The sequence below is a fragment of the Rhopalosiphum maidis genome, chromosome 3, assembly GCF_003676215.2.
Source record: "Rhopalosiphum maidis isolate BTI-1 chromosome 3, ASM367621v3, whole genome shotgun sequence".
NCBI classification, from domain to species: Eukaryota; Metazoa; Arthropoda; class Insecta; order Hemiptera; family Aphididae; genus Rhopalosiphum; species Rhopalosiphum maidis.
Genome location: NC_040879.1, coordinates 16620395 through 16645876, shown reverse-complemented (window position 1 = coordinate 16645876; position 25482 = coordinate 16620395). Strand labels below are relative to the sequence as shown.

At 28.7% G+C, this 25482-nt stretch overlaps 1 protein-coding gene across 3 annotated transcripts; it reads left to right on the top strand.

Annotated features, from left to right (window-relative positions):
* Positions 1-9669: 9669 nt before the first annotated feature.
* LOC113556125 (protein BCL9 homolog) lies at positions 9670-24546 on the top strand. 3 transcript variants are annotated; one of them, XM_026960892.1, is made up of 10 exons: positions 9670-10351; positions 16164-16506; positions 16579-16671; positions 16725-17038; positions 17121-17384; positions 19206-19419; positions 19487-19972; positions 20655-21443; positions 21506-21704; positions 22257-23868. In XM_026960892.1, exons 2-10 carry the CDS (start codon positions 16200-16202, stop codon positions 23866-23868), a joined length of 4278 nt encoding a protein of 1425 aa, XP_026816693.1. In that variant the 5' UTR covers positions 9670-10351; positions 16164-16199. The 3 variants fall into 3 exon arrangements, with proteins under 3 accessions (XP_026816693.1, XP_026816694.1, XP_026816695.1); XM_026960893.1 differs by having other exon boundaries at positions 9670-10361; XM_026960894.1 differs by lacking the exon at positions 9670-10351 and having other exon boundaries at positions 16200-16506; positions 22257-24546.
* Positions 24547-25482: the final 936 nt, after the last annotated feature.

Genomic DNA, 25482 nt, shown 5'->3' with positions numbered 1-25482 from the left:
TTATTCGAAAACGTGGCGATAGAGAATATTTTAATAAATATTGTATTGGTATACTATTTTTTTGATTAAAACAATTAATGAACATAACCGATAATTTTTGAAAATAATAAAATAAATACTTAAAAATATGTTTTTTCATTCATAAATTTAATGTGGCGGCAAAATTAAACTTGTCTAGCAGCGGCAGTTGTGTAAATCCGTCTCTGATTAGGTACTTTAATTATTATAAATTAAATGATTTATATAATATAAAATCACATATTTACACAAATAAACGATGAATAACTATGTCAATTATTTTATTATAATAATTCAAAAACCATACTCGCGGAGTGGGAACTCGACACTTCTACGTGTACATACCTTTTTATGAATTTTATATGCAATGAAATTTTCAAATATGTAGATTAATTTATTCATTATTGATAATATTTATTTTACCATAAACCTATTCGTACTGTTTTACAGTACAGTGGTATTGACTCAAAAATGAATAACAATAACAATATTAATATTTAATAATATATAGGTACCTACCTAAGTGTCCTAATTAACAATGTAGACATGTAGTATAAATAATAATTAAAAAATGCAACGTTTTCAACAACCTAACGTATCTAATATAATTATATAAATTGTAAAATAAATCATCTTAATAGCAATATCAAATATCAATAATCATATTATTATCATGAAATACTCTAGATCAGTGGTCAGCAACCTTTTTGGACTCTCGGGCCACATTCTGACATTCACGAATTAAAAAGAGTTTATGGGCCGGATAAAAATAAAAATTTTATATTCTTAATCTATTTACTATAACTAAGTAAATACTAATTAAAACTTTAAAATTATGCAATGTGTAAAAAAAATGTCGTTCTATAATGTAAAATGGGCCGTATCCATTAGCGGCGCGGGCCACCGGTTGCCGACCATTGCTCTAGACCAGTGGTTCTCAAGCTTTTCTCGCGGAGCCCTTATATTCCTAAAAAAATTACGAAGCTCCAAAAATCAGAAATGTCTATTTGAGACAACAATAACTAAGACATAACTAAGTAATATAATAGTAATTTGAATTTAATAATTACAGATATGCCTAGGTAGCCGCGGAGCACAATTTGAGAACCGCTGCTCTAGACTAACCGATCTTCTTCGCTTAGAGTCATTGTTCGTGTCTATACAATGTAATATTACTCCTAGTAGGTATATCATTTAATTCAGACTATATAAACACATATACCTACATTAACAGTTACAACTCGACACCAGCTATATAATGTACAGCAGAACGGTAATTAATTTTCATTGGATATAGTCTAACTGTCTACATTAGTGTATAGTGTATATATTATAATATTTTAATAATATTATATTATAATTTAGCTGACATGTTTTTCTGCACTGTTTGCTGTAAAGCTGATAAAAATAAATAAATCGCCTCATGCATGAACGTAATATGATGCACATTAATGTTGCTATATAATAGTACTCACTTCTTTTGAACATATAGATTTTAACATAAATTTATTGTGCAAGTAGTAGAGTACCTATATGTGTTAACGTGTAGTTAACCATTCAGGTCCACAAAACCGCCGTGACTGTGAAGATATACATATAGGAAATGTCACATTTCACGCGGTTGGGTTGCATTTCTCGTTTTTTAATATCATGCAAATGTGTATAATAAAATATTATACCATATATATATATACAGTGTGCACATACGTATTGTGTATAATTTACCAGATATACACGTTTACGGATATTATTATGTATTATATATCGTTACGACGACTACGATGGCTGTACAATATATAGACTGTACGATTATAATATAATATACATACCTATACCCACAATATACACACACCGGTAATGTGTATGTACATTTTACATACATAAAGGTACAATCGACCGTCAAGGTTATTCAAATTTAGCGTTGCTGAGGTAGGTAGTGAGGTCACACACGTATATATTATAGCAGACTCATATAATCCTTTCTATATTATATTGTTACATGCAAAATGGGTATCTATATACGTGTATATAATATGCAACTCCGTACTATTTTATTATGTACGAATACAATTATTTGTGAAACACACAATTCTCACAGAATAATATATACAATATCGTTAAAATAAAATATATATAACAATAGGTATGTATAGATAATTAAAGTTTTAAAAATGATGAAAGGCACTGTATTGTAATAGTATATATAAAGTATATTATAGTGTAAATATATGATATATCTACCTATATAAGTTGTACCTAGTGCTTACTGCTTATAATGCATATATAGCTCTAAATCTGGCTCTTATAAGTTGAAAAGTATATATCTACCCGATATACATATGGATTGTATAGTACCTATGTAAAAATGTAGGTACTTTGTACATTGTACGTAATTGTACGCAGATCAACCACCCACGTCATTTATCGAATATTGAGTAATAAATGTTATAATACATGTTATTCGTGTTCGGTGTACAGTCGTACAAGTAAGAGCAAGTTAATTTGGCCATTTTTCGATTATTAGATACTTACGTATATACTGTACTGCTATAACTACAATATTAAATAAATCTACTCATAAAAAAATGTCCTATCAATATTTATTCTGATTTGCCGAAAAAGTAATAGCCCTATAGTAAAAATGATTGTTTCTATCTAATTATAAATGTGTAATACAATTTCAATAATATAATAATTTTTAACAAATAATCAATTTTTTCAATTAATAATTTCTTTTATAATATGTCTAATTATTATATATATATATATCTGATCGATATGTCAGACAGACCGCGGCACTGTGTTCCAAATCGTTTATTCGTAGGTACTAAATATACAATAATTTATCATTGAATCCAAATTTAACATTATTTGTGAGGATATCAAAATTTTACGTATATATGTTATAAATTGTATTATACACAATGACATAATACTAATATTTAGATTAATTTGCAAAATTCTTACAAAACCTCATACGGGGACTAAATTTCCGGGGTTATTTTTTTATGGTACCATATATTCTATAGGTACCTACTACCTAGGTAGTTTATAATGTTTATATTATCTAATAAATATTTGATTTTGTATTTTGTAAATTTTTATTTCGAAGGTTTTTTGTTTCCTAAAAATTAGTGATTTTGAGTGTTTTGACTAATTATCTTTTATCCGTGTACCGCCTAAAATATGATGCGTGTTTTCATCGTTTTCAGAATAACTAATTTATCCCCCTCTCTGTGGATAAAACATCCTCGTAAAAACTAAGGAATAATTATTAATATTTATTTTTTACTGTTAAAAATGTTCATGAATATAATTTATATTTTATTAGTTACGCCTTACACGAATGCCGTCGTATATGGTTCATATAAATATAAATCAATTAAGGTTTATTTTATAAAAAAACTAATGTGGAATACTTAAAAAACTTAAAACTTAAAACTTTCCAAACTTTCTTAAGGATAATCAAAAATAACAATACGACTTTATATTTTATTTTCTAAAACCGATGTAATATACTTACTATATAGACTATACGCATTTTAAACCTTATATTAATTACAGTCCAACTAAATAATAATATAATGTACCAATAATATCTTTTCAAATGTGTTAGAAATTAAACTGTTTATTTAACATAATTACCTCAATTATTATAAATTATAAAATATATAGTTGATATTATCTTAAATATGTTATCTATCATTTATGTGTCAGACTATGTTAATAATTATTAAATATTATTATATATTTATATCAGTAATACGAAGTAAGTTGTAACAATCAGCACACATTGAAGTGTAATTTAATGTGTAATGGCTTATCAAGTTTATTATAAATGTAGTTTAACATTTTAATTATCATAATAATTAGGTATTTAAATTATAAAATATATAGATAATTAATATTATTCAAAAAATGTCAACTATACCATTATAATAATTATTAAATATAGTTATAATGAATGTTGTCACAACTTTATCACTATTTTAGTGTAATACAATTAATTTGTGTACAATTTCTTTTAAATATATTAAAAATAAATATCAGTTATTTCATTGCTATAATAATTGCTTGGATAATTAAATTTAATATTTATTTATAAATATCTATTTTGTATCTATATGCTAAATGGTTATAAGTTATTAGAGACATAAAGTTATCTCCTCCTATCACTAAAATTAATCTATTAATCTATATTAATTGCTAATAATAGCTAATTATGTTTTGACATTTGCTAATCAAAATTATAATTTTAAATAATTGTTTGTCAGTTTTAATTGGCCCTCGCTCTACAACATTTAGTGAATCAACTGAAATCCACAAATTTTGAGACTAATAGAGTGTGATGGAGAGGTTATCAGAAATTAGCAAGACATTCGAAAAAATTACAATTTTTAACTCTAAAATGTAGTAGGTACCTATGGCGGTGATTAACTCTTAAAGATTATTAAGGGCCAGATGAAGAAGAAGAATATGTAGTACCTATGACCTATGTACTATATAGTTTATAAATGTTTTTAAACGCCATTATAAAACGAATCGGAAAAAATGGGAGTTCCGTGAAGTTGCCTCCCGCTAAACATAAAAATTAATTTGCAGCACTGCATGACTTACAAATTCTAAAAAGTAATTTACAATTATTTTCATTTCATTTGCTGAACATATTATGTACTATTTTAGATTAATTTTATCATTGCACAATTGCAACATCATTACTTTGAACCGGTCGTCCTCTCATATCTTTTTAAGTAAAGGCGACAAGCCAGTTAGCCACTATCTAGAGAAAAAACTGAAACTGTTATTCTCATTCCTCATGTATAGAAATCAAAATGTAACCAATTACACAGTACAACAATTTTCTAGCAAACAAAAGTTTAAACTGTAGATTTGAATACTAGATCTTTGATGAAACCAAGCTAAAATGTTATAAAACTGAAAAATATAGGTACTTATATAGTAGTAATTTGCATAATAATTTCATTGTTTTGGATTTATTTTAGCGATAAGAAGGGGCTAACGCTAACTTCATCATAAATCGGTAAACGGATAAAAAGTCCCCGGAAAAAAAGTCTCCCGTTGCAGTATAAATAAAACGATATTTCCATTATATTTGTTATTTTATTTATAAAATAAATTGGGTTGACAAATTTTATCTGTAGATAGTACATGAAAATTAATTGACAAAATCTATAGTTTGACAGTTACAGGCAATACCATATACAGGTATACGGTATACCTATTATACGTTATAATTTGTACGCGAGAGTAGTTTAAGTGTTTAACCATGGAACTTCTTAAATCAAACAAGGAAAATGATAAAATTGCACTAGCCGGGTATACTTATACTATAAAAAAGACATGCCAAAGTATAATCCGATGGAAATGTTCCAAAAAATCGTCCATGAAATGCCCAGCAATATTAATTACTGATTTGGAAATTACAAAAATCATATAATTTGAAGAACACTGTCATAGTGCTGATAAAGGTGCAATAGGAGCTATGAAAATTAAATAAAAGATAAAGGAATGTTTGCTTCAGACTTGTAACAATCCAGGACAAATGTTTGCCCAAGCTGTATAAAGTTTACCAAAGAAGGTATTAATTGAATTACCATCCGAAGATTCAATAAAAAGAAGTATTCGTAATCAAAGAAGCAGTTTAAACCCGAAAAAACCAAATAGTCTACAATAACTTGTTATTGAAGGTAATTTGCATTACCTATTATTATAATAATTTATAAGTAGTTTATAAGTAACTGTTAAAGTTGAACATTTTATAAATTTTTAGCCACAAAATAGTTTTTAAATTTTATAAATTATGTCAAAATACGAACTTTAAATTTTTATAAGAAAAAAACTGAATTTAAAACTGAAAATGTTCGTAAATAATAATGGTGAAAATGTCATGTATCGGTCATTATTTTATGAGGCCCTCGTAACGAGGGGTATATATCTAAATAATTGCATTTTTAGATTTTTTAAATAATATTATAAGACATAATTTATTAAATTTTTAATTATTTTATTATATTGTGCCTATTTTATTTAGTTGTTTGTTAATTATCTTCAACAAAATATGTAACATGTATGTAACCTATAGCCTATAATGTACCTATCTATATAGATTATAAATACCTATATGATAAAAGACTGAATTTAAATCAAATATTAATTTGGAGCCTTTTTTTCCGTGCGAATTTTTTACCGGGACTTTTTTTCCTAATATCTCATAAATCATACCACATTGATATCTGAAATAGAATATATATTTATTTATAAAACTATATTCTAAAATTTTAATAATTATTATAGCAATAAAATAGCCGACTGTTATTCTTAATAGATAAGATTACACACGTTAATTACACTGAAATGTGTGATGATTGCGACTTTGCGAGTTGTGACAACATTCATTATAATGATGTATTGGTGTTTAATAATAATTGTAATAGGTAGATTCTATACTTGAAATTTTCAGAATATCGACTAGTATACTAGTAGTATATAACTACCTACACAAACTGATATTTTATAATTAAGGATCCTAATATTATGATTAGGTAATGATTATGATTTATAAAACTGTTAAACTACCTATACATTTAAAATAAACTTGATAAGCTATTGCACATTTAATTACACTTTAATTCCAATGTGTCCTGATGTCTGAATGTTACAAACTTAAAACTTAGTACCTACTTACATTATATTTATACAGTGAAAACTCTCTATAACGAATTTGAAGGGACCAAAAGAATTCTTATGTAATAGAAAGGGTATAAAAATTATATACTAAGTTATGAATCAAACCAACCATTATAATGTATTATTTACGTTATATAGAGTTTTTAGTTGTAACGAGTTTCGTTATAAAGAGTTTTTACTGTATGAATAATAATAATAATAATAATTAGAGATGTTACTAGTACCCGGCAATTACTCGATATCACATTTAAAACTCGGCTCTTACCCGGTAGCCGTCGTAATACTAAATTTTTACCTGGCATTTACTCGGTACCGGCGTAATACTTACATTTTTACCCGGCTCTTACTCGGTAGACTCGATAGAGAGATTCGTGCACACGACATTACGACACAACTAATTTTCGCAATGCAATATTTTTCCTTATCGGAATAGTAAAGTGGCTGTTTATCGATAAATCTATTTTTAATTATTTCCGTATGAGGTACTATGAATTTGGGGGAAATACAACTATGAGCAAGCTATACACATGTCAGAAATAACGGGTTAATAAATTATTAGATTCTAATTAGAATTAATAATTTGCATTTTTACTCGGCCAGTATTCGGTACCCGGTTTATAAGTTTATAACAAATTATCTAATACCTACCCGGAATATCTCTAATAATAATAGTAATTTTTAATAGATATACCTACTTATAGTTGATGACGTTTAAGTTTTTAAAATAATATCAACTATATATTTATTAATTTTTAAATAAATAAATAACAAATAACAAATGTTTGAGGAGAAATAGTTATTTTACAGGTTAATATCAAATGCCGTAAAAATGTAAGCTTCAGATGCTCACAAAAAATTAAACTGATTTTCCTGTATATTTTTTTTTAAATATGGGTGCAAAACTTATAAAGAACATTGTATTAAATTTTAAATTTTGAAATATTAGGTATAAACATTTAAAATGTTATTAATTTTTAACTGCAAAATAATTTGCTAATTTTTATGATTTTCACGACATTTGTGAAAACTTTAACTTTAAACACTTAACTTTTTTTTTTAGTATTATTAATAAAAACTTCATATTACATTTTCAAAGTTTTTGACCAAGTGAACATTTTAAATATATATAAGCCATATAGGTTAATATCCTAAAAGATTAAAAATATTATGTTCACATAGAAAACTATAATACTTATATTTAATGAAAATTTTAAATCCCTATGATTTTTTTTTTGTATTACAGCAACAAAAAAAAAACAAAATCAATTTTGTCGAACACTGATTGTATTCCGGATTTTCCTTATTTATTTTTCCCTTATCCCTTTTAGATATTTATAAAAGTGCTAAGATTTTTTAACCTTTTACACTCAAAGTAGCAACTAAATTCAATTTTTTACTAGGAACTATAATATAACTTTTAATATTGAAAATCAAAGTGTTTTTACTGCATCACTCCAATAAAAAATACACACACACATAGGTACATTGTAAAATCAATACATTTATTATCACTCGGCTCAAAATCTAAAAAGCTATTAAAAACATTTTTGATTTCATTTTGTTTCAAAAAAATTTTACTTAATTATTGTTAGTTTATTTTACGTGGGTTAAGGTTTAACTGTTATAGAATATAGTAATATGTTTAATGTAGAATATAGATATTACTATATTAGATACTTTTGATAAAATAAAAAAACATATTTAGAGCAGTTTGTAAGTTTCCAAAGTAGTGATTTGAAAAAACTATTTTTAATTTTATTCTGTCAAGTTTATGTAAACAGATCATGTTTTAAGTCATAACTGGTTATTATTATCTCCACCTATTTAATTATAATATGGGTAGTTAAAATATAAATATTGTATAAACAATTTGACGTAAAAACATATTAATGTTTAGAAAAAATACCTATTGAATAGACATTCCTAATCGTTTAGGAAATGATTTTCTATTTATTTCAAAAGGGTTTAATAAAAACTACCTATCATTTATTATTTGATTTAGCTAATAGTTGCAATAAATTATACTGACGCATTGTATAATACCATAATCGTACCTATGTGGCTATGTCCTATTTGTCCTATTATTCTAAGTTATCGGAATTCGAAACCGCTTCTTATCAGTAATCAGTAGGTACCAAAGTACAGGTATAAACGCGGTTATGCATATCGGTTAGCATTTAAAATTACTCTATGCACTGAAGGAAATTTAAAGGGCCACTGGCCATTAGGTAACGATGAAAAATGTTTTGATTGTTTAATATACTCGGCCAATAAATGAAAATAGTAATTTATCGTGCAACACATCATTCATAATGTTGTTGGGTCGGTGCTTACGTGTTACCACTGTTACGTATCGTGCGTACGAAAGATTAATATCGTGCAGATTTAAAACAATAATTAATATATACAAAATATAAAACCCATAACAATATTGTTAAAATATAGCACTGTGGCCATCATTAAAATACAGAGTATTATAGTTTCGTGATTTGAATATCGCTACATATTTACTATTTATTAATAATTTATTCCAACATCATTTCATCACGTCGAATTTTGTCGTACAGAACGCGATATGACGGTGATGGTTACAGACTACGGAGTGTGCCTCCACGGACGGTAACGAATACGCACATCGAACGGTGGCGCACCGTTTTCACCTCCACGCACCGTGTTACCGTCAAAATGGCCGATGCGCCGTCGCCGTATCCGTGTTTTTATTTATTTATCCTCTACCCCACTCCGCGCCGGAGACCGATCCTCTGCCGCCCCTCTCTCACCCATCGCCGACCCGCCGCCTCGTCCACCGTGCCGGCGCGTGTTATTATCGCGTGTGCGTGTGTGCGTACGTCCGTGTGCGCGAGAGTTGCCGCGCGTGCGTGCGTGCGTGCCCGTACGCGCGTGCGTGTGCGTTGTGTGTGTGTCCGCGCGGGCGCGTGTGTATATGTGTGTGTGTAACATTGGGTTTTATTATTGTCACCAGCGACATCAACCAACCAACACACCGCCGTCGATCCAGAATCAGTGCCATTTCGTCCGGTAATAAATTGTGTTTCGTCGTCGTCGCTTAATTTTCAGTGGTGTCGGGCAACCAACAGGCCGCAGCATTAACCGTCGTCGTCCGCGGTTCGCGCACCGTTTCGTCGTCGGTACGTTATCCCGCGTTCCCGGTCCGTCTCTGCAACGAGCGAGCGCGCGCGCCCGCGACCGTCATTCGTTCCGATCACGTTGGATTGGACGCGCGCGCGCGTTTACGTTGCCGTTTGTTGTCGTCCACCGCACGCCGATCTCCGTGCACCGAACGTTCGCGGCGACATGCTGACGCTGTAGCCGCCGTCGCACACCGCCTTGACCCCATCGGTGCTCGATGTCCGTCGCGCACGTTCTACAGTGAGGTAGGCAATTCTGTGCTGCTAGTCCAGTTTCCGCACTGCTAATAGTCTTGACGTGCACGTTCAAAGTTGGCTGGCTGTGAAGATCATGCCACAAGAAACGGCCCAACTGCAATCGGATGACACTGGCGGTGGCGATGGAAATGGCCGAAGCAAACGTAGGACCGTCCCATAACACATAGTGACTACCCGTGCAATCGTCTAGTACCGACTTAACACCGCAGTGATTATAGGTTGGTCCACGTGAGTCTTAACACCCGTCTAAGTAGCGTTATGTCATGTCAGTATTTTGGTACAGCGTGCCGTGTATTATATTAGCTTTGTGTTGAATACGTTCTAATCGGTTTTCGTTTGTAAATGTCTTGTGTCCATACCAAATTATATTTTAAATTGAATGTTGTTCGATTACATTGTCCAATATTAGTTGTCAAATTACTCACTTCCCTATGCCTCCAAGAGACAAAAAGTAATGTGCATATTTCTATTATTTATCTTTGTTGCATTCATTTTGTTTACTATATTAAATCTAAAGCCTTTGATAAATCTTATTTTACCTATTTATATTTTTAACCATCTTATAGAAAAGTTAAATGATTCAAGAAATGATGTAGATCACTTTATAGTTTTAGACAACAGAAATATATGTACCGTGTTTGTACTTATATATTTAGTTTTATTTAAGTAAAATAAAGACTATATAATGTTGATTTAATATGCAATCATTTCAATATTGTTTTTATAACAATTATACTAAGCTTTTTAGTATCTATTCTTCAAGAATTATTTCGTAGAATTGGTTAGGACAAAGGTTAAAGTCTAGTTAAACATTAATTAATTCTATTTTTGATTAGGTAGCTTACTTTTCATATTTTATCTTAATGTATGTACCTAATTGCAGTATTATAATATGTAGTAATGATTATTGATTTATTTTGATGATTTTTTTTAATTCGGTGCTTATTGATTATCTCATCAGTTATCTCTGATACCATTATTAAATACCTACCATAGTCCTAGACTACTTGTGATATGGGTTATCCATGTCTAATCAACCACATTCTTTTAATATTTACTATTTAATCTTTAACTTCAATAACTTATATAATATAACACATAATTAGACTTTACAAACAATTTTATAGTTGTTAGCTATTAACCACCTTGGATTGTGAATATTTAATATGTTCACCAACAAATTATATGTTATACTTAAATTATAAATATTTTACTTTTTTATTTTCTTTGCTGAAATCAGACAGAAATAAACCTATAACTTAGTTTCATGAATATTGCTACACTTTTTATTTATGTGTATTAATTCCATTATTTTCAAACAGTTTCACGGCATTTTTTTTCCGTTTTAGCTTTTATGCCAGTTTTATAAATATTGTACGATACAAATTAACCAGTTACAAAAAATGCTTAAAATTGTTTTTTAAAAACTTGTATGAAATTTAAAATAATACATTTTTTAATGCATTTTTTTCAATGGTTTTCATTTGTTTAATTTTGATTTAAAGTTATAGTTGTTAAGTCAAAATTGAAAATAAATAGGTAGAAGTAATCACTAATAAATTATGAAATATGTACTATAATAAGTTCTACAAAAATGTAAAATAATTTAGTATAGGTACTTAGTGTATTTTATAAGTTATAAAATTTAAAAATAAAATAACAGACACCTGCTTGAGCAAATTGTATATACAGTTTAATATTTTACTTTTCATAATAGAAATGTAATTTATACAAAGCTTGCTATTTGCCTATGTACATATAGAATAAGTATATAATTTTATTGTTATTAATTACCTAAAATAAATGTATATAAATAAAAAAATAGCAGAAATAAAAGTAAAAATTCTTAAATATAAATATGAATTATAAACTTTTGAAATTAATTTTTTTTAAATTATTATGTACAAATAAGTTAGCAACAGTTAGAAGTCTTAAGTCCTGATTAAGAAGACTACACACGCATATATTGTCTTTGTCGTACAAATGTTTAACATAGTAAAAACTTATTTGCCTGGGAAAAAATCTAGAAGGTTACAGTCATAAACTCATAACTAAGAAATAAAATTTTCATCACATAAAAAAGAAAACTTTGGCTGTGAAATAGATTTTTATTTTTTTATCATTGGAACTACAAAATAGTTATTCAATTTAAAAAAATAATGGTTTTTTGAACCATAAGAGCTTTTTTTGTATAATTGATATTATAAGAGTAAAAACGATATTTCTCAAATAATGTTCTCAACTACATATATTGTGTATCAATTTGGAATTTAAACTATCACTACAGCTTGAGTGGCTCTATCTCGTTAAATCTAAATCCATACCGTTCATGGGCATCCCACCACCGCTACCAGGCCCCATAGAACATAAATTTCCTAAAATTGAAAATAAACAGTAATTTTAGTAAAAACATTCAAATATAAAATAATTTAAAATAAATACCATGCTGATTCATCATTGAACCAGGACCTGCCCCCATCATTGATTGATTGCTATTGTAATTTACATTATTGCTATGTTTTACATTTGTAAGACGGAAAAAACACATGCAGGTTTATCTTCTTTAGATTACATACTTCTAGTGCATTTAGTCCTGTATTGAGAAAAATATGAGTTATTAACTTAATTCTTTAAAGTGTACAAAGTATAATAAAATAAACAATAAGGGTACTTTAATGTTATACAAGACTACTGCTATAACCGTAACTACCACCCAAGTCTACCTCTTTTATTTAAGATTACTAAAATTTGCACACTTTCCTCTTATCACAGACTAATTTATATTAAGAGGACGTTGCACCTGCATGTACAACGTCCTCTTAACAATTTAATCATATTTAATTCTTTGATATTTTTTTTAATCTGTATGTATTGCAAGGATGGCCACATTCAAATTATATATATAAAATATTTAACTACCCAGTAATCATTTGTAATATATTTTACACGGCGCACGCCACAGGGGCTACAGCTACACCTGGCTATGGTTAGGTAGAGACCATATCAAAATTAATTAAATGGTAAACACACAACTTTCATTAGACTAGAATACTGTGAAATTACTGCAAAACAATACTTTCTGTCCCCTAAGAAACATCAGATTACAAAAACTAATAATATAGATAATGATAGATATATATAACAATATTATGGATATAACAATTGTGATATCGTTCAGCTTATTGTGGTAGTTGCGGTAATGGAGGTATCCTTGGGTAGTAGTCGCAAAAATATCTGTAGTCTTGTATAACAGGAAAGTACCACAATAAGTATATCATAACAAGCAATTATATAAGCTAAAAATAAAAAAAGCCCAAATGGATTTATCCCTTATTTGACCTATCTTTTTTCTCCATGAGTATGCTGCTACATGAACATATAAATAAATGTACTTATTTTGGGTAAACAAATAATTAATATTTGTATATACTCAATGATTTTTTTAATCGAACATTCATTATTTTAGTCTATAAACGTTTTTGAAAGTATTTTATTTTTACATAATTTCCAGTCGAAATATTTTTACAGTATTTTTATCATTATAATATTTTAAGTTCTTGCCTTTTTTAATGACAACATACCTTTATTAATTTCATATTCTGAAGCAGAATAATTTTCAGGGTATCGATATATAAAAATTGAAATTCGGACGAGTAGTTTATGAGTTATATAAGTATTTAAAATTTACATTTTGTGGAGTATTCTCATACCACCACTCCATTTACCTAAACTTTAAATACTTGAACTAGAACAAAGAATCATGCATTTGCATATTTTTTTTTGATTTACCTGATTATATATCTAATAAGTGGACAATACATATCATATATATATATTAAGTGCAGATAGTTTATTAAAAATTGAGCACTTTAGTAAATTTTTTTATGAATGAAATTCAACAATTATATTAAACTGTTGTAAAGACAATAAATAGTGTCTAATTTTTATCTTTATCTATCTTCCAGTTTTATTCTCAAAAACGAATTAATCTTAAGTATTTAAAATTGGTAGTAAAATATTTTTAATATATCAAGATAATAACTTTTTAAATAAAGTAAAATCATCCTAAATATATTGATAATAGCCTATCTAAATGTTTACCAAACATAATAATAACCAAAGCTATATCTCGTCATATGCGCTTTACCGGGAACATTGCGACTGCAATATGTGCTTTACCATGTTTTATCATTCTCCAACTATATTTAGATTTTAGAAAATATATTCTCGTAATAAGTGGATAATGCAAGATTGGTTTTAATGATGAACAAAAATCCTTAAAAATAAGTAATATTTTATCAAAAATTAATATAAAGGATTAACGTTGTTTGTCAACTTCATCTCGTTATTCATTATTTGTTTCATTATCATTAATAATTTTAGATATTAAAATTATTTGAAAAATAAATATTGTACTTATATGAAAATATTAAAAAATAATGAAAATAAAAAAATAATATTAAAATATTTGTGCCATACTGCCAATGTCCCTTAGAAATGTGCCAGTAGAATAGAAAACTGTATGTGAACCCAAGTATTGTCCCCCATTAACTAAATATACGGCATGCAGGAAAAGAGTGTTAATTTTTTTTGCCATTAACTTATGATAATAAAACTATAAATCTCATAGTATTAATAGTAATAATAGTAATAATATAAGCAGATATAATATGAATTCTAAATTTAACTGTAAATTAGCTTTTTATTTCATCTACAAATAACTTTCACTTTATGTAGTTAAGACACAACATATTAATTGCATGGTTTTTATTTTATTTGTTTCATTACGTCATCTGGTACCTATTTAAAATGTTTAGATGATTAAAATAATTAAAATTCTATACCTTGTTCTATTTACAGTGAAACTGGATGTAAATAGAATGTTGACTTATTAATTTAACAACAATAAAAAATTAACCTCTGTCACACTAAACATATTATTCACAAATATCAAAAATTATTATTTTAAACTACTATTTACAAGAAAAATAAAATACCTGATAATAAAAAAAAAAGTTTAAAAACACATTTATAACTTACAAAGTAATAATTCATAGTACTAAAATATTGCAAATGCAATAAAGTCAAGCCCTAATAAGAACCTATATATTTAATCATTATAATCATAATTTGATTATTAAATTAGCTGATTATAATATATAAGTAAACTAACATTATATATTATTATATTAGGTAGTATATAAAAATTCCTCGATTTTTTTTTAATAATTCACTTTTTGATTTGTGTTTTTGAATAATAATTCTATGGTGAATCATGATTTTATTTCAAATAGTTCCGGCACATATCACATACATTTGTTTAATTGCTTTAATATTTGATACCTGTATATAATTGCCCCGTTATATGCATTAAACTATTAAACTTTATTTTATATCTATACATTGTATAAATAATTTTTATCGGATTATTCTAATAATTTATTCTAATTTAAACATAATTTCATAGATATTGTAAAAACCAGGAATACTTAAAATATGAATCATTAAACTTTAAATAAATAAATTATCAAAATGCCTCATTACCTTAACTTTATAATAAGTAATGTATATAGATGGTATAATAAGTTCATAATATATATTTTGTCTTATCAATTATTTTAATATGTTCATAACTTCATGTTAAATTGTATAAATAATGATTTATTATGGTGTTAAGTGTTATCTAGTATAAACTTAAGAGATAAGTATATTCTGTACACATAAATATGGTATATATAAATGCTTAAAAACAAAAAAATGTGCAATATAAACAACAAAATATGCATTAAACATTTTTTTTGAATAAAATCAATTCTCTTACAATATAAGATTTGGTCAAAAATAGTACAATTTCAAATCTATCTTAATGGGCGTGGTTTTAGAATCAAACTTCACTAAATATAATATTTAATATAATTAATCGATATACTAAATTATTATATTATTAAATTATCATAAACAGCTTTGGTTGTTTAATTATCATTAGTACCTATCTTTTTAATTAATTTAGTTATTATTTTATTTAAACAGCTCCACAAGAATTATAATCACAAGCTCACGCGTGTGATGATCAAGGAGAAGCAATACATCGAAACAAAGTCTTCATCATTTAATAGTGAAGGGGACCCTAGTATTGGGGATGTTAACCAAATGATCAAAACACCAGATAATAATAGTGGTGAACTTCATCACGATTTGGACAGAATTATCAAAACCGAATCTGATATGACAGCTTTAATAGATAATGCTGGTGGGGATGTAGCTGATAATAAAAGTGGTGTTGGTGGAAATGCTACTAGCAATACTTCTCCAGGTTCTTCTAACGCTGACCAAAAACAACAGCTAATGTCAAATGATATTTGCCTTAGTCAAAGTGAGTTATAATTCTACAATATTTTCTAAAAAAAAAAATGCCATTTCTAAAATAATTATTTGGGTTCTTCAGTTAAGCACGAAGATACCAGTAATAACAGTGGCATTAAAGTAGAAGATAACAATACTACAAGTACAACTACAACTACTGTTGAATCTGACTTTGGTATGACTTTTTTTATTTAATTTAATTTTAAATATTAAACTATATTTTTTTAGAATCGTGTGATCGAGTTGTTTTATCTTCAATGAATAGTGGAAGTGGAGGGCCATCAGATTTAATTGATGGTTCTGGTGGAGTGCAACCATTAATGAGCAATGTTTTAGGCCCAAATGCTACTGGCAACAAACAAGCAAATACAACTAGTGGAAATATGGATGCCCAACAACAGCAATACATGCAACAACAAAGTCAGATTTTTGTATTTTCCACAAGCTTAGCAAATAAATCAGCTGAATCTGTATTAGCTGGCCAATATCCTACTATTATAGCTTATCATTGTGCTCAACCACGGACAAAAAAATTCCTAGAGGTATAGTGAAATATTTTTAAATGTTCACTGTGAAAATGCCTAATTATCTAATAATAAAATCTTACATTTTTAATTTTATTAGAAACACCCATTAAAAGTAAACCAGTTTAATAGACAGAATCCTGGACAATGGATGAATAATGTGGTTGCATCCCAACAACAAATGAAACATCAACAACAACTTAACAAAGGTATGGCTCCTCATGGTGGACAACCAAAATATGGGGGTGGTACACCTTATTCAAGATCAATGAAAAACAGCAATAGTCCATCAGGTGCCTCAATAGAAAATCCCATTATGCAACAACAACCTGGAGCAAGAATGCCAATGTGGAATCATCACCAGGTATAGTTTTAATAATGCATATCTAATTTATGTGCAATAGTTTAGTTTATTTACATTTATAAAAATATGAATGTATCTTAATAATGGTACTAATAAATATTTTATGCAGTGTGTATCGAAAAGTCGGCAATGTAGGCAATTGCTAAGGGCGCAGAAATGTTTAAAGTGCAAACTAAAATACTTTTAATTTTCTTGTAGAAAAATCATTTTTTTTTTTTTTGAATTGTGTAAGTCTATATAATGGATCAATTTGCTCATGTTTGTCAAATTATTTTTTAGAAATAGAGAATCTATCTATCATAAAAATAAATATTTTTAGTTCAGTATAAAAATAAAATGTCTTACAAAAGACTCTCCTTAATAATATCTTTTTTTTATATTGTCGTTTTTCTGTCTTCTGATTTGCTATAGATATTGTATGCCACAAGATTATTCATTTTAAAATGTTGTTAATAATTTTGTGAAACATATTTTAATCATCTTAAATTATTATACTAATAAATTAAATAAATAATAATAGATATTACTGGGAAAAATATTAATTATAATAAAAATAAAAATTATCAACAATTGCTTACACTTAAGCGTAATGTAATTTATTTCTCATACTAACTTTGATTTAGAACATTGTATGTACATAATTGGTAATTTTTTTTTATGGTAAAATTAATTTGTACCGGCAATATGGATTAGCTAAACACTTTTGGTGTGGCTTGTTTATTATCATTCATCATAAAATAATTATCTAATTTTATGATAGAATTTTTGCCACCATCACTATATCCCTTCATTTCTCTTAATATTAAATTATTTCTTTCTAATCTTGCTTTTTTACAATCTCAAGGTCTTCTTATATTACGTTTAGTCATATTTTCCCCTCTAGTTCCCATCCCATAACTGTTCTTATAGTTCTTCTTGACCTATTCTCATGGTATGATCCAACCATTATATTCATTGTCCCTTTATTAACTAGTAACTGGTGCTAAACCTAGTTCCTTCCAGATTTCCTTATTGAACTTCTTTCTCCGTTAATTAGTTATTATGTAACTGTATAAACTGGCCCAAATATCCACTCCATATTTTGTTTTCAACAGTTTTAAGTTTTGTTCTACTTGTCGTTATCCATATCTCACAACCATAAGCGAGAGTAGGGCTTATTATTGCATAGATTGCACAGTCTTGAATATGTTAACTTGAATTTATAATTTAAGGAATTTAACTATTCTTACACTTATCTCACGTGACTTACAAATTTTTTTAATCCATTGTGTTAAATATAATGTTAAAATAGTGTTTAATCTTTTACTGGTATACCAGTAAACTGGTGGAATGTATCATAAATTATAAATCAAGATATTTCTCTTTCGCTATTTACTTAATAGTATGAAATTTAATTCTATACTGAGACTCGAATGACTCTTAAATGTTCTAAAATATTATATCATAAATATATAGTAAATATTGTAAAAAACAATAAAATATGTATGATAAAAATATCAAAGTAGAGGAAAAATATTTAACATAGAAAATCATAACACCAAAATAAGTAAAATAAATATTATATAATGTACAATAATCACATTTTATGTGTGACCACGAAAGGTTAAATGATCTGATCTCTTATTTTATAGGTTTATTATGAACCTGAATAACTAACAAATCATAATTGAATGAATAAAAAGAATAACAACTCATATATCTAACTCATTTTAGGAAAGATATTATTGTTAAATTGTAAATAATGTTATAATCCACTTGATTTGTATTATTCATATATTGAATACTAAAAAATTACAATTTAATTTTTATTATATTTTTTAGGGAAATAATATCAATGATTCTGGACCTCAACAGCTACAACATTCTTCAAATCATAATATGATGGGATCAATGTGTGGTCCTGGTAATAATGGTATTATGGGTATGTCAAATCATAGTAGTGGAGGATCAATGGGTCCTGGAATGTTAATGAACAGCAATAATTCAAATCAATCAATGATGGGGGCAGGTCCTGGATCAATGATGAATCAACATGGTATTTATTTTAATTTATTTTATATTTAAATGTTTTTACTAAAATTACTGTTTATTTTCAATTTTAGGAAATTTATGTTCTATGGGGCCTGGTAGCGGTGGTGGGATGCCCATGAACGGTATGGATTTAGATTTAATGGATCACAATCCACATCATCAACAACACCATCCAAATCCACATCACCCATCTAATATGATGGATGGTGGTCATAGACCAATGATGGGTGGTGGTCCACATCATCCTCATCATCCACCTCCTCATCATCCCTCTGGTGCACTTCACCATAGAGGTTCTCTTGGAATGGGTGGTCCTCCCCACCACCATGGTATGTCTGACATGATGACAATGGGTGGCCCTAATAAATGTCAACCATCTTCTATGGATAGTCTTATGTCATCATCTGGTGGACCACCAGTATCAGTACCTTCTGGTCCAGGTGATTCACCAGGGGGGCATAATTCTTTAGCCTCTATGATGCCTTCTTTAGACTTTGATGATCCTATAGGTAGTGGAAACTCATCTCTAGGAGCAACATCGCACCATTCATTAACTGGTAAGCATTTCTTTAAAAACTACACATACCACATGCATAAAACTATTTTACAGTTCATTATAGTACAATTATTATGTTTATAATACAAAGTACAAAAAGCTTTACCAGAATTTAAAGTTACTAAAAAATAAGATGATTAATTTATTTAAAATAATGAAAAAATATTACAAATAAGCTTTAAGAGGATATCAGGTTAAAACTGTTTGTTTTTTCTTTTGCCCATGCACAACAGGTAAAATGCATTTACGCAGAATGATTTATTTTTTTATCTTAGAGTAAAATTACCCATTACAAAAACAATAGAGAATAATATTTTGAGAGTATGTCCTATCGATCTTTCTAAATATTGTTTCAGAATAATTTAAATATCATTTAAATTTACATTTTTTTTTTTTATGAAAGTTGAGTACAAAATTAAATAACAATAAAATATAAAACTGATATGTCATTCTCTCAAAAATATCCTTTATTTTAAGTGAAAGCGTTTTGTCTATGTTACGCGTGGATCTGAGAGAGAAAACAAATGTTGCGCTGATATCCTCTTAAGTAATTTATTCGTTTTCCTTGTTGCAAGTCAATTTATTTTCAACTATGTAATCAATTTTTTTAAATTAATTTATTAAGTACCCTTTTTTATTTTATTTTTTAACATACATATTTTATATAAATTTTATTTTATTAGGTGTTCAAGTACCTGATGAAAATTTAACTCCACAACAAAGACAACATCGTGAAGAACAACAAGCCACTTTACGGAAACTTCAACTAGTATTATTTCCCGAAAACTCAAATAGTGGTGGAGGAACTTCTCAACAGCAACCTCCTCCTGTTACATCATCGTCTTCTTCTGTTGGAGGTCCATTAGATAATTGCAGTGGAAGTGGTGGTATGGACGACTTAATGCCATCCATTGACGATGATTTGGATGTAGATGCTGTTGTTACAGCTGCAGCAGTAACTAGCTCTGCAGGTGATCTCTTGTTGCCACCTAAAACACCAACATCATGCTCATCTGATTGGCCAAAATCAATGTTTGGCAATGAAGATGAGAAGAAGAAAGACGGAGGGCGTTGTGGTCCACCACCTTCTTACCATCAAACAGTAGCTCGATCTGCTAGTGTTCCTATTGTTTCTGTACCAAGTTGTAGCCCTAATTCACCATTAGCTGGCAATGGTACTGGAGTAACAAATAGCAATTTGTCATTGCCATCTCCTCGCACATGTTCAGCACTCAATTCTCCAGCTGGTGGTCGACCATCATCGAATATGAGCCCTACTGCTGTACGATCTCCTGGTAGCAATGGGTCAAGACTACAATCCAGTAATCCAGGTACACCAGTTCATATGTCGCCTGGCCACAATTCTTGTTCATCTATGAAACAACAAAAAGGACCGATGTCTAATGAATTTTCACCTTCATCTAACATTGCTACTCCAGGTCAACCTAGTGGTGGTGGTCAGCAATCTCCTGGTATATACTTCAATTAAATAAAATGTTGATTTGTAACTAATTATTTGTTATTAACTTTTTAGATGGACTATTTTGTCACAGCAATAAACAGCTATCTAAAAGAGGAGATGAACCTAATTTAATGCCTGTCCCTTCTCCTCAACACATTCAGTACCTGAATACATTCGATGGTCAAGAACTTACCATTCAAAAACAACCTAATACTGGTTTAAAAGATTCATCGTCCTCTACTACTACAACTACTTCAACAATGTCTCCCTCGTAAGTCAATCTTGTTGAATTTAATTATGATATAAAATCCTTGTAACAATATCAAATGTTCAATTATTATTCATTAAAATTAATTCTATAATTGGTATATTATTATTTTTTTATTTGTCTTAGTGTTGAGTGTATTATTTCACATATTTTATTATGAAATATATGAATTATATAATTCCAATGCAAAATTTTGGAATACTTGTTAATTTGATATAGATTTAAAAATAATTATTAAAAATATTTAATTTACTTTAAATTAAATTTTTATCAATGGGATTCGAGACCATAAAATGTAATTGTAACGCTAGGGCATTAATTGTTAGTTATTAATTATTATAATCACTTTATTTTGTATTTATTTAAATACATTTTGTAAAACAATAATATACACAGATAAGTTTGTAATGTTTATACACTTGAAGCAAATTTATATTATTAACTGATAAATCTAATAAAACTAATTGTTATTTTACATGATTAGCAATATTATTTTAAACAAATTATATAATTGTAGTAAATAATTTTAACATGATTATATTTCTATTGTTTTAGAGTCCCTACATCTCAAAACAATATGGACATGATAATGACCGATTCTAATATGAAATCATATAACATAGTTCGTCCTGGTGATATGCCTTTAAACCCTTCTGCAGCTGCAGCAGCTGCTGTCGCAGCTGGTCTTCAAACATCACAACATCAACCAATGAAACATTTTGATCCAATATCTTCTTTGGCTCAGATGAACCAACAATTAGCTAATAATGTGGCTGGTGGAGGGTCATCTCCGATTGTTAACCATGGTGGTGGAGTACCTTCTTTACACCACCCTGGTGGTCCCGGGCATCATCATCCTGGAGGTGGAATGATGTCACCTTTCGGTGGAGGAGGTGGTCCACCAATGCACATGATGGGTAGTAATAATGATCCTATGTGTGGTCCAATGGGAATGGGTAGTGGTGGAATGCATGACAGTGGAATGGGTGGCCCTCCTGGAAGTGGTGGTCGAATGATGTATGGACCTGGACCAGGAATTGGACAAGGACCACCACCACCGGGTCCTAATGGAGGTGGAATGTCTATGGGACCAGGAGGTGGATTACCAATGGGAATGCCTCCAATAGGTGGAGGTAGAAATGGTGGTATGATGATGAATTCCTGTGTTAGTGGTGGTCCATTATCACCAAAATCATCATCAATGATGCAACAGCAACAATATCAACAGCAACAGCAACAAAGATTAATGCCTAGAATACCAGCAGGAGGTGGACCTGGAGTATTGTATAATGGTGGTGCTAATATACAGGTAAAACCTAGTGCTCCGAACACAATACAATATTTACCTAACAATTCTAGAGGAGGAGGTCCTAGAGGTGCTCCTCCCCCTCCTCAAAATCAACAACAACAGCAACAACCTGGCTTAGATTTTTTGCAACGGTTTTCTGGTGGACCGGGTAATGGTGGAAATCCATTGTCTAATCTTGATGGAAAAGTACCTACTCATAATTTACAATATTTTCCAAATTCTGGTGGTGGTGGTTATAATAATAGTAATGGCGGCGCTGGAATTAATGATATGATGTGTGGTAGTGGTGGTCCTCCCGGAGGAGGTAGTATGGGTGGTATGCCACCTGGTGGCCCAAATAATAGCCGAGGAATGATGCGTGGTAGTTCAGCAGGTATGATAAGACTAGGAAGTGGCAACAATGGAATGGGAATGAGTGGTAGTAACTATAATGGAGGACCTTCGGATAACATGTTTGGTGGTGGTGGTGGTCCTCTTCATCATCCACCTTCAGGTCATCCTCAACAACAGCAAATGATGATGATGGGAGGTGGTTCAGGAGGTCCTCCGCCTCAGCAACATAAAGGTGGAGGAATGATGGGTGGACCAGGTCCTCCAGATGCGACACAACCTTTACCACCATCAATGGGTGGTGGAGGAGGTCCAGGACCCGGTGGTGGTCCTGTAGGATTTAGAGGGGGTCCACCTGCAGCAAATTCATTCATTGGTCCAACTACAGCGGATCCAAATTATGCCCAACAATTTCATAATTTCCAGCAACAATTATATGCCACTAATACTCGAGGTGGAGGTGGAGGAGGAGGAGGTCCATCAGGACCTGGCGGAGGAGGGCCTCAACAATTTTTTGTCTCCAAGTAAATAACAATAATTTGACTTTTCCAAAGCAATAACAATTATTTATATTATCAAATTATGTGTGTTGTATTATTAATCCTCTCCTTTTTTTTTTTTTAATTATATTTTTTTAAGCTGCCTCCCAATTGTATAAGATTAACAGCAGACTGATAATCCTTAAAGATAATTATTTTTATGTGTATTCAATTTGTTTTCAAATAACACCCAGAAATTTAAGTTTGAAAATAATGTAAAAAAAAAAAAAAAATAGTTAATTTGTGCGTGTATACAATGTAAGTATTATTAAAATATATATGTATATAATATACATTTATATACTAAAACTGTATAGACGTGACCATTTATAATTGAAAAATAAAGAATGTTTCATCTCCATCACCACGTACTACAATTTAATAATTTATTATTATTATGATCATTATTATTATTTTTTATTATTATTATTATTATTATTATTATTACATTATTATATGATTATATTATTATTAATATAAAATTATCGTAAATGATTTATTTTGTACACCAACTTGAACACAACAGCAGCAATAATGAAGGAGTAAGTGTGTAACTTCAATGATATATATTTTTTTTGTACATTTTATTATTATGATTATTATGATGATACGCCACTCCAATGTAATATAAATGATTATTATAATATTATAACATGTGTTGAATAATTTTTGTGGTTAATTTTTTGATCTATTAGTAATAATTGAATACATTTCCAGTATAATAAATTTAAAACTGCAATAATGGCCTTTATATTACCATGGTTATGATCATAACAATAAATATTTATAAATAGTGCGTTTTTTGAGAAACATTGAAAAAAATAATGATCAATAATCAAGAATTGTCAAAAACTTAGTGCTAAGTATTTGTGATAAAAATAAATGGTAGTTATTTAATAATCAGAAATATTAGTTAACTATTTAGTTAATATGTTCTTTACTAAGTGTTAATTTTTTATGGCTACTAAATATTAATAAATGTTTATAATATATACTCTATATTCACAGACGGTATATTACGTAACTATAAAAATGTTATCAGAAGGTAAAACAAGTTACCTTATTTGTTTATTACATACTTAATTATTGTTCAATTACACATTTGTTTTAAAATGTTTGATTTTTTTTTAATAGTTGAGTATTTCTTATTATTTTGATTCTGATTCTCATTGCTATAGCATTGATAAAATATCATACTTAACTCATTAATTTATTGTATTCAAATTGAATGTTAAACATTTAATTGCAAGTAATGATAATTAATTTTGTAGTTTGACTTAGGATTTACTCTTCATTTGTATTTAAAAAAATTTATTAAATGCTTATGAATTATTATTTTATTCATAAAATCTTAAATAAATATGTATTACAATGTTTAAAACTGTAACTTCAGATATTATTTAAAAAAAACTATAATTTTTATTATACTAAAACAAAATTAAAAGTGCAAAATGAAAGTCTTATTTTTTAAGTGGTAACTATAGTATTCAAATGAGAATAGCTAGTATTTCTTGAACACATTAAAACAAATAAATGTTCACAGCATCTTGTTATTTACTGTCATGTATAATATCAATCATAATATATTATACTGTCTTGATTT

What these genes read in the sequence shown, in the direction of transcription:
- LOC113556125 (XM_026960894.1), top strand. Translation starts at nt 16,200, where the DNA reads ATGATCAAGGAGAAGCAATACATCGAAACAAAGTCTTCATCATTTAAT. An exon ending in ATCGCACCATTCATTAACTG is followed by an intron (nt 19,973 to 20,654) that starts GTAAGCATTTCT and finishes TTATTTTATTAG; the next exon opens with GTGTTCAAGTACCTGATGAA. An exon ending in TGGTGGTCAGCAATCTCCTG is followed by an intron (nt 21,444 to 21,505) that starts GTATATACTTCA and finishes TTAACTTTTTAG; the next exon opens with ATGGACTATTTTGTCACAGC.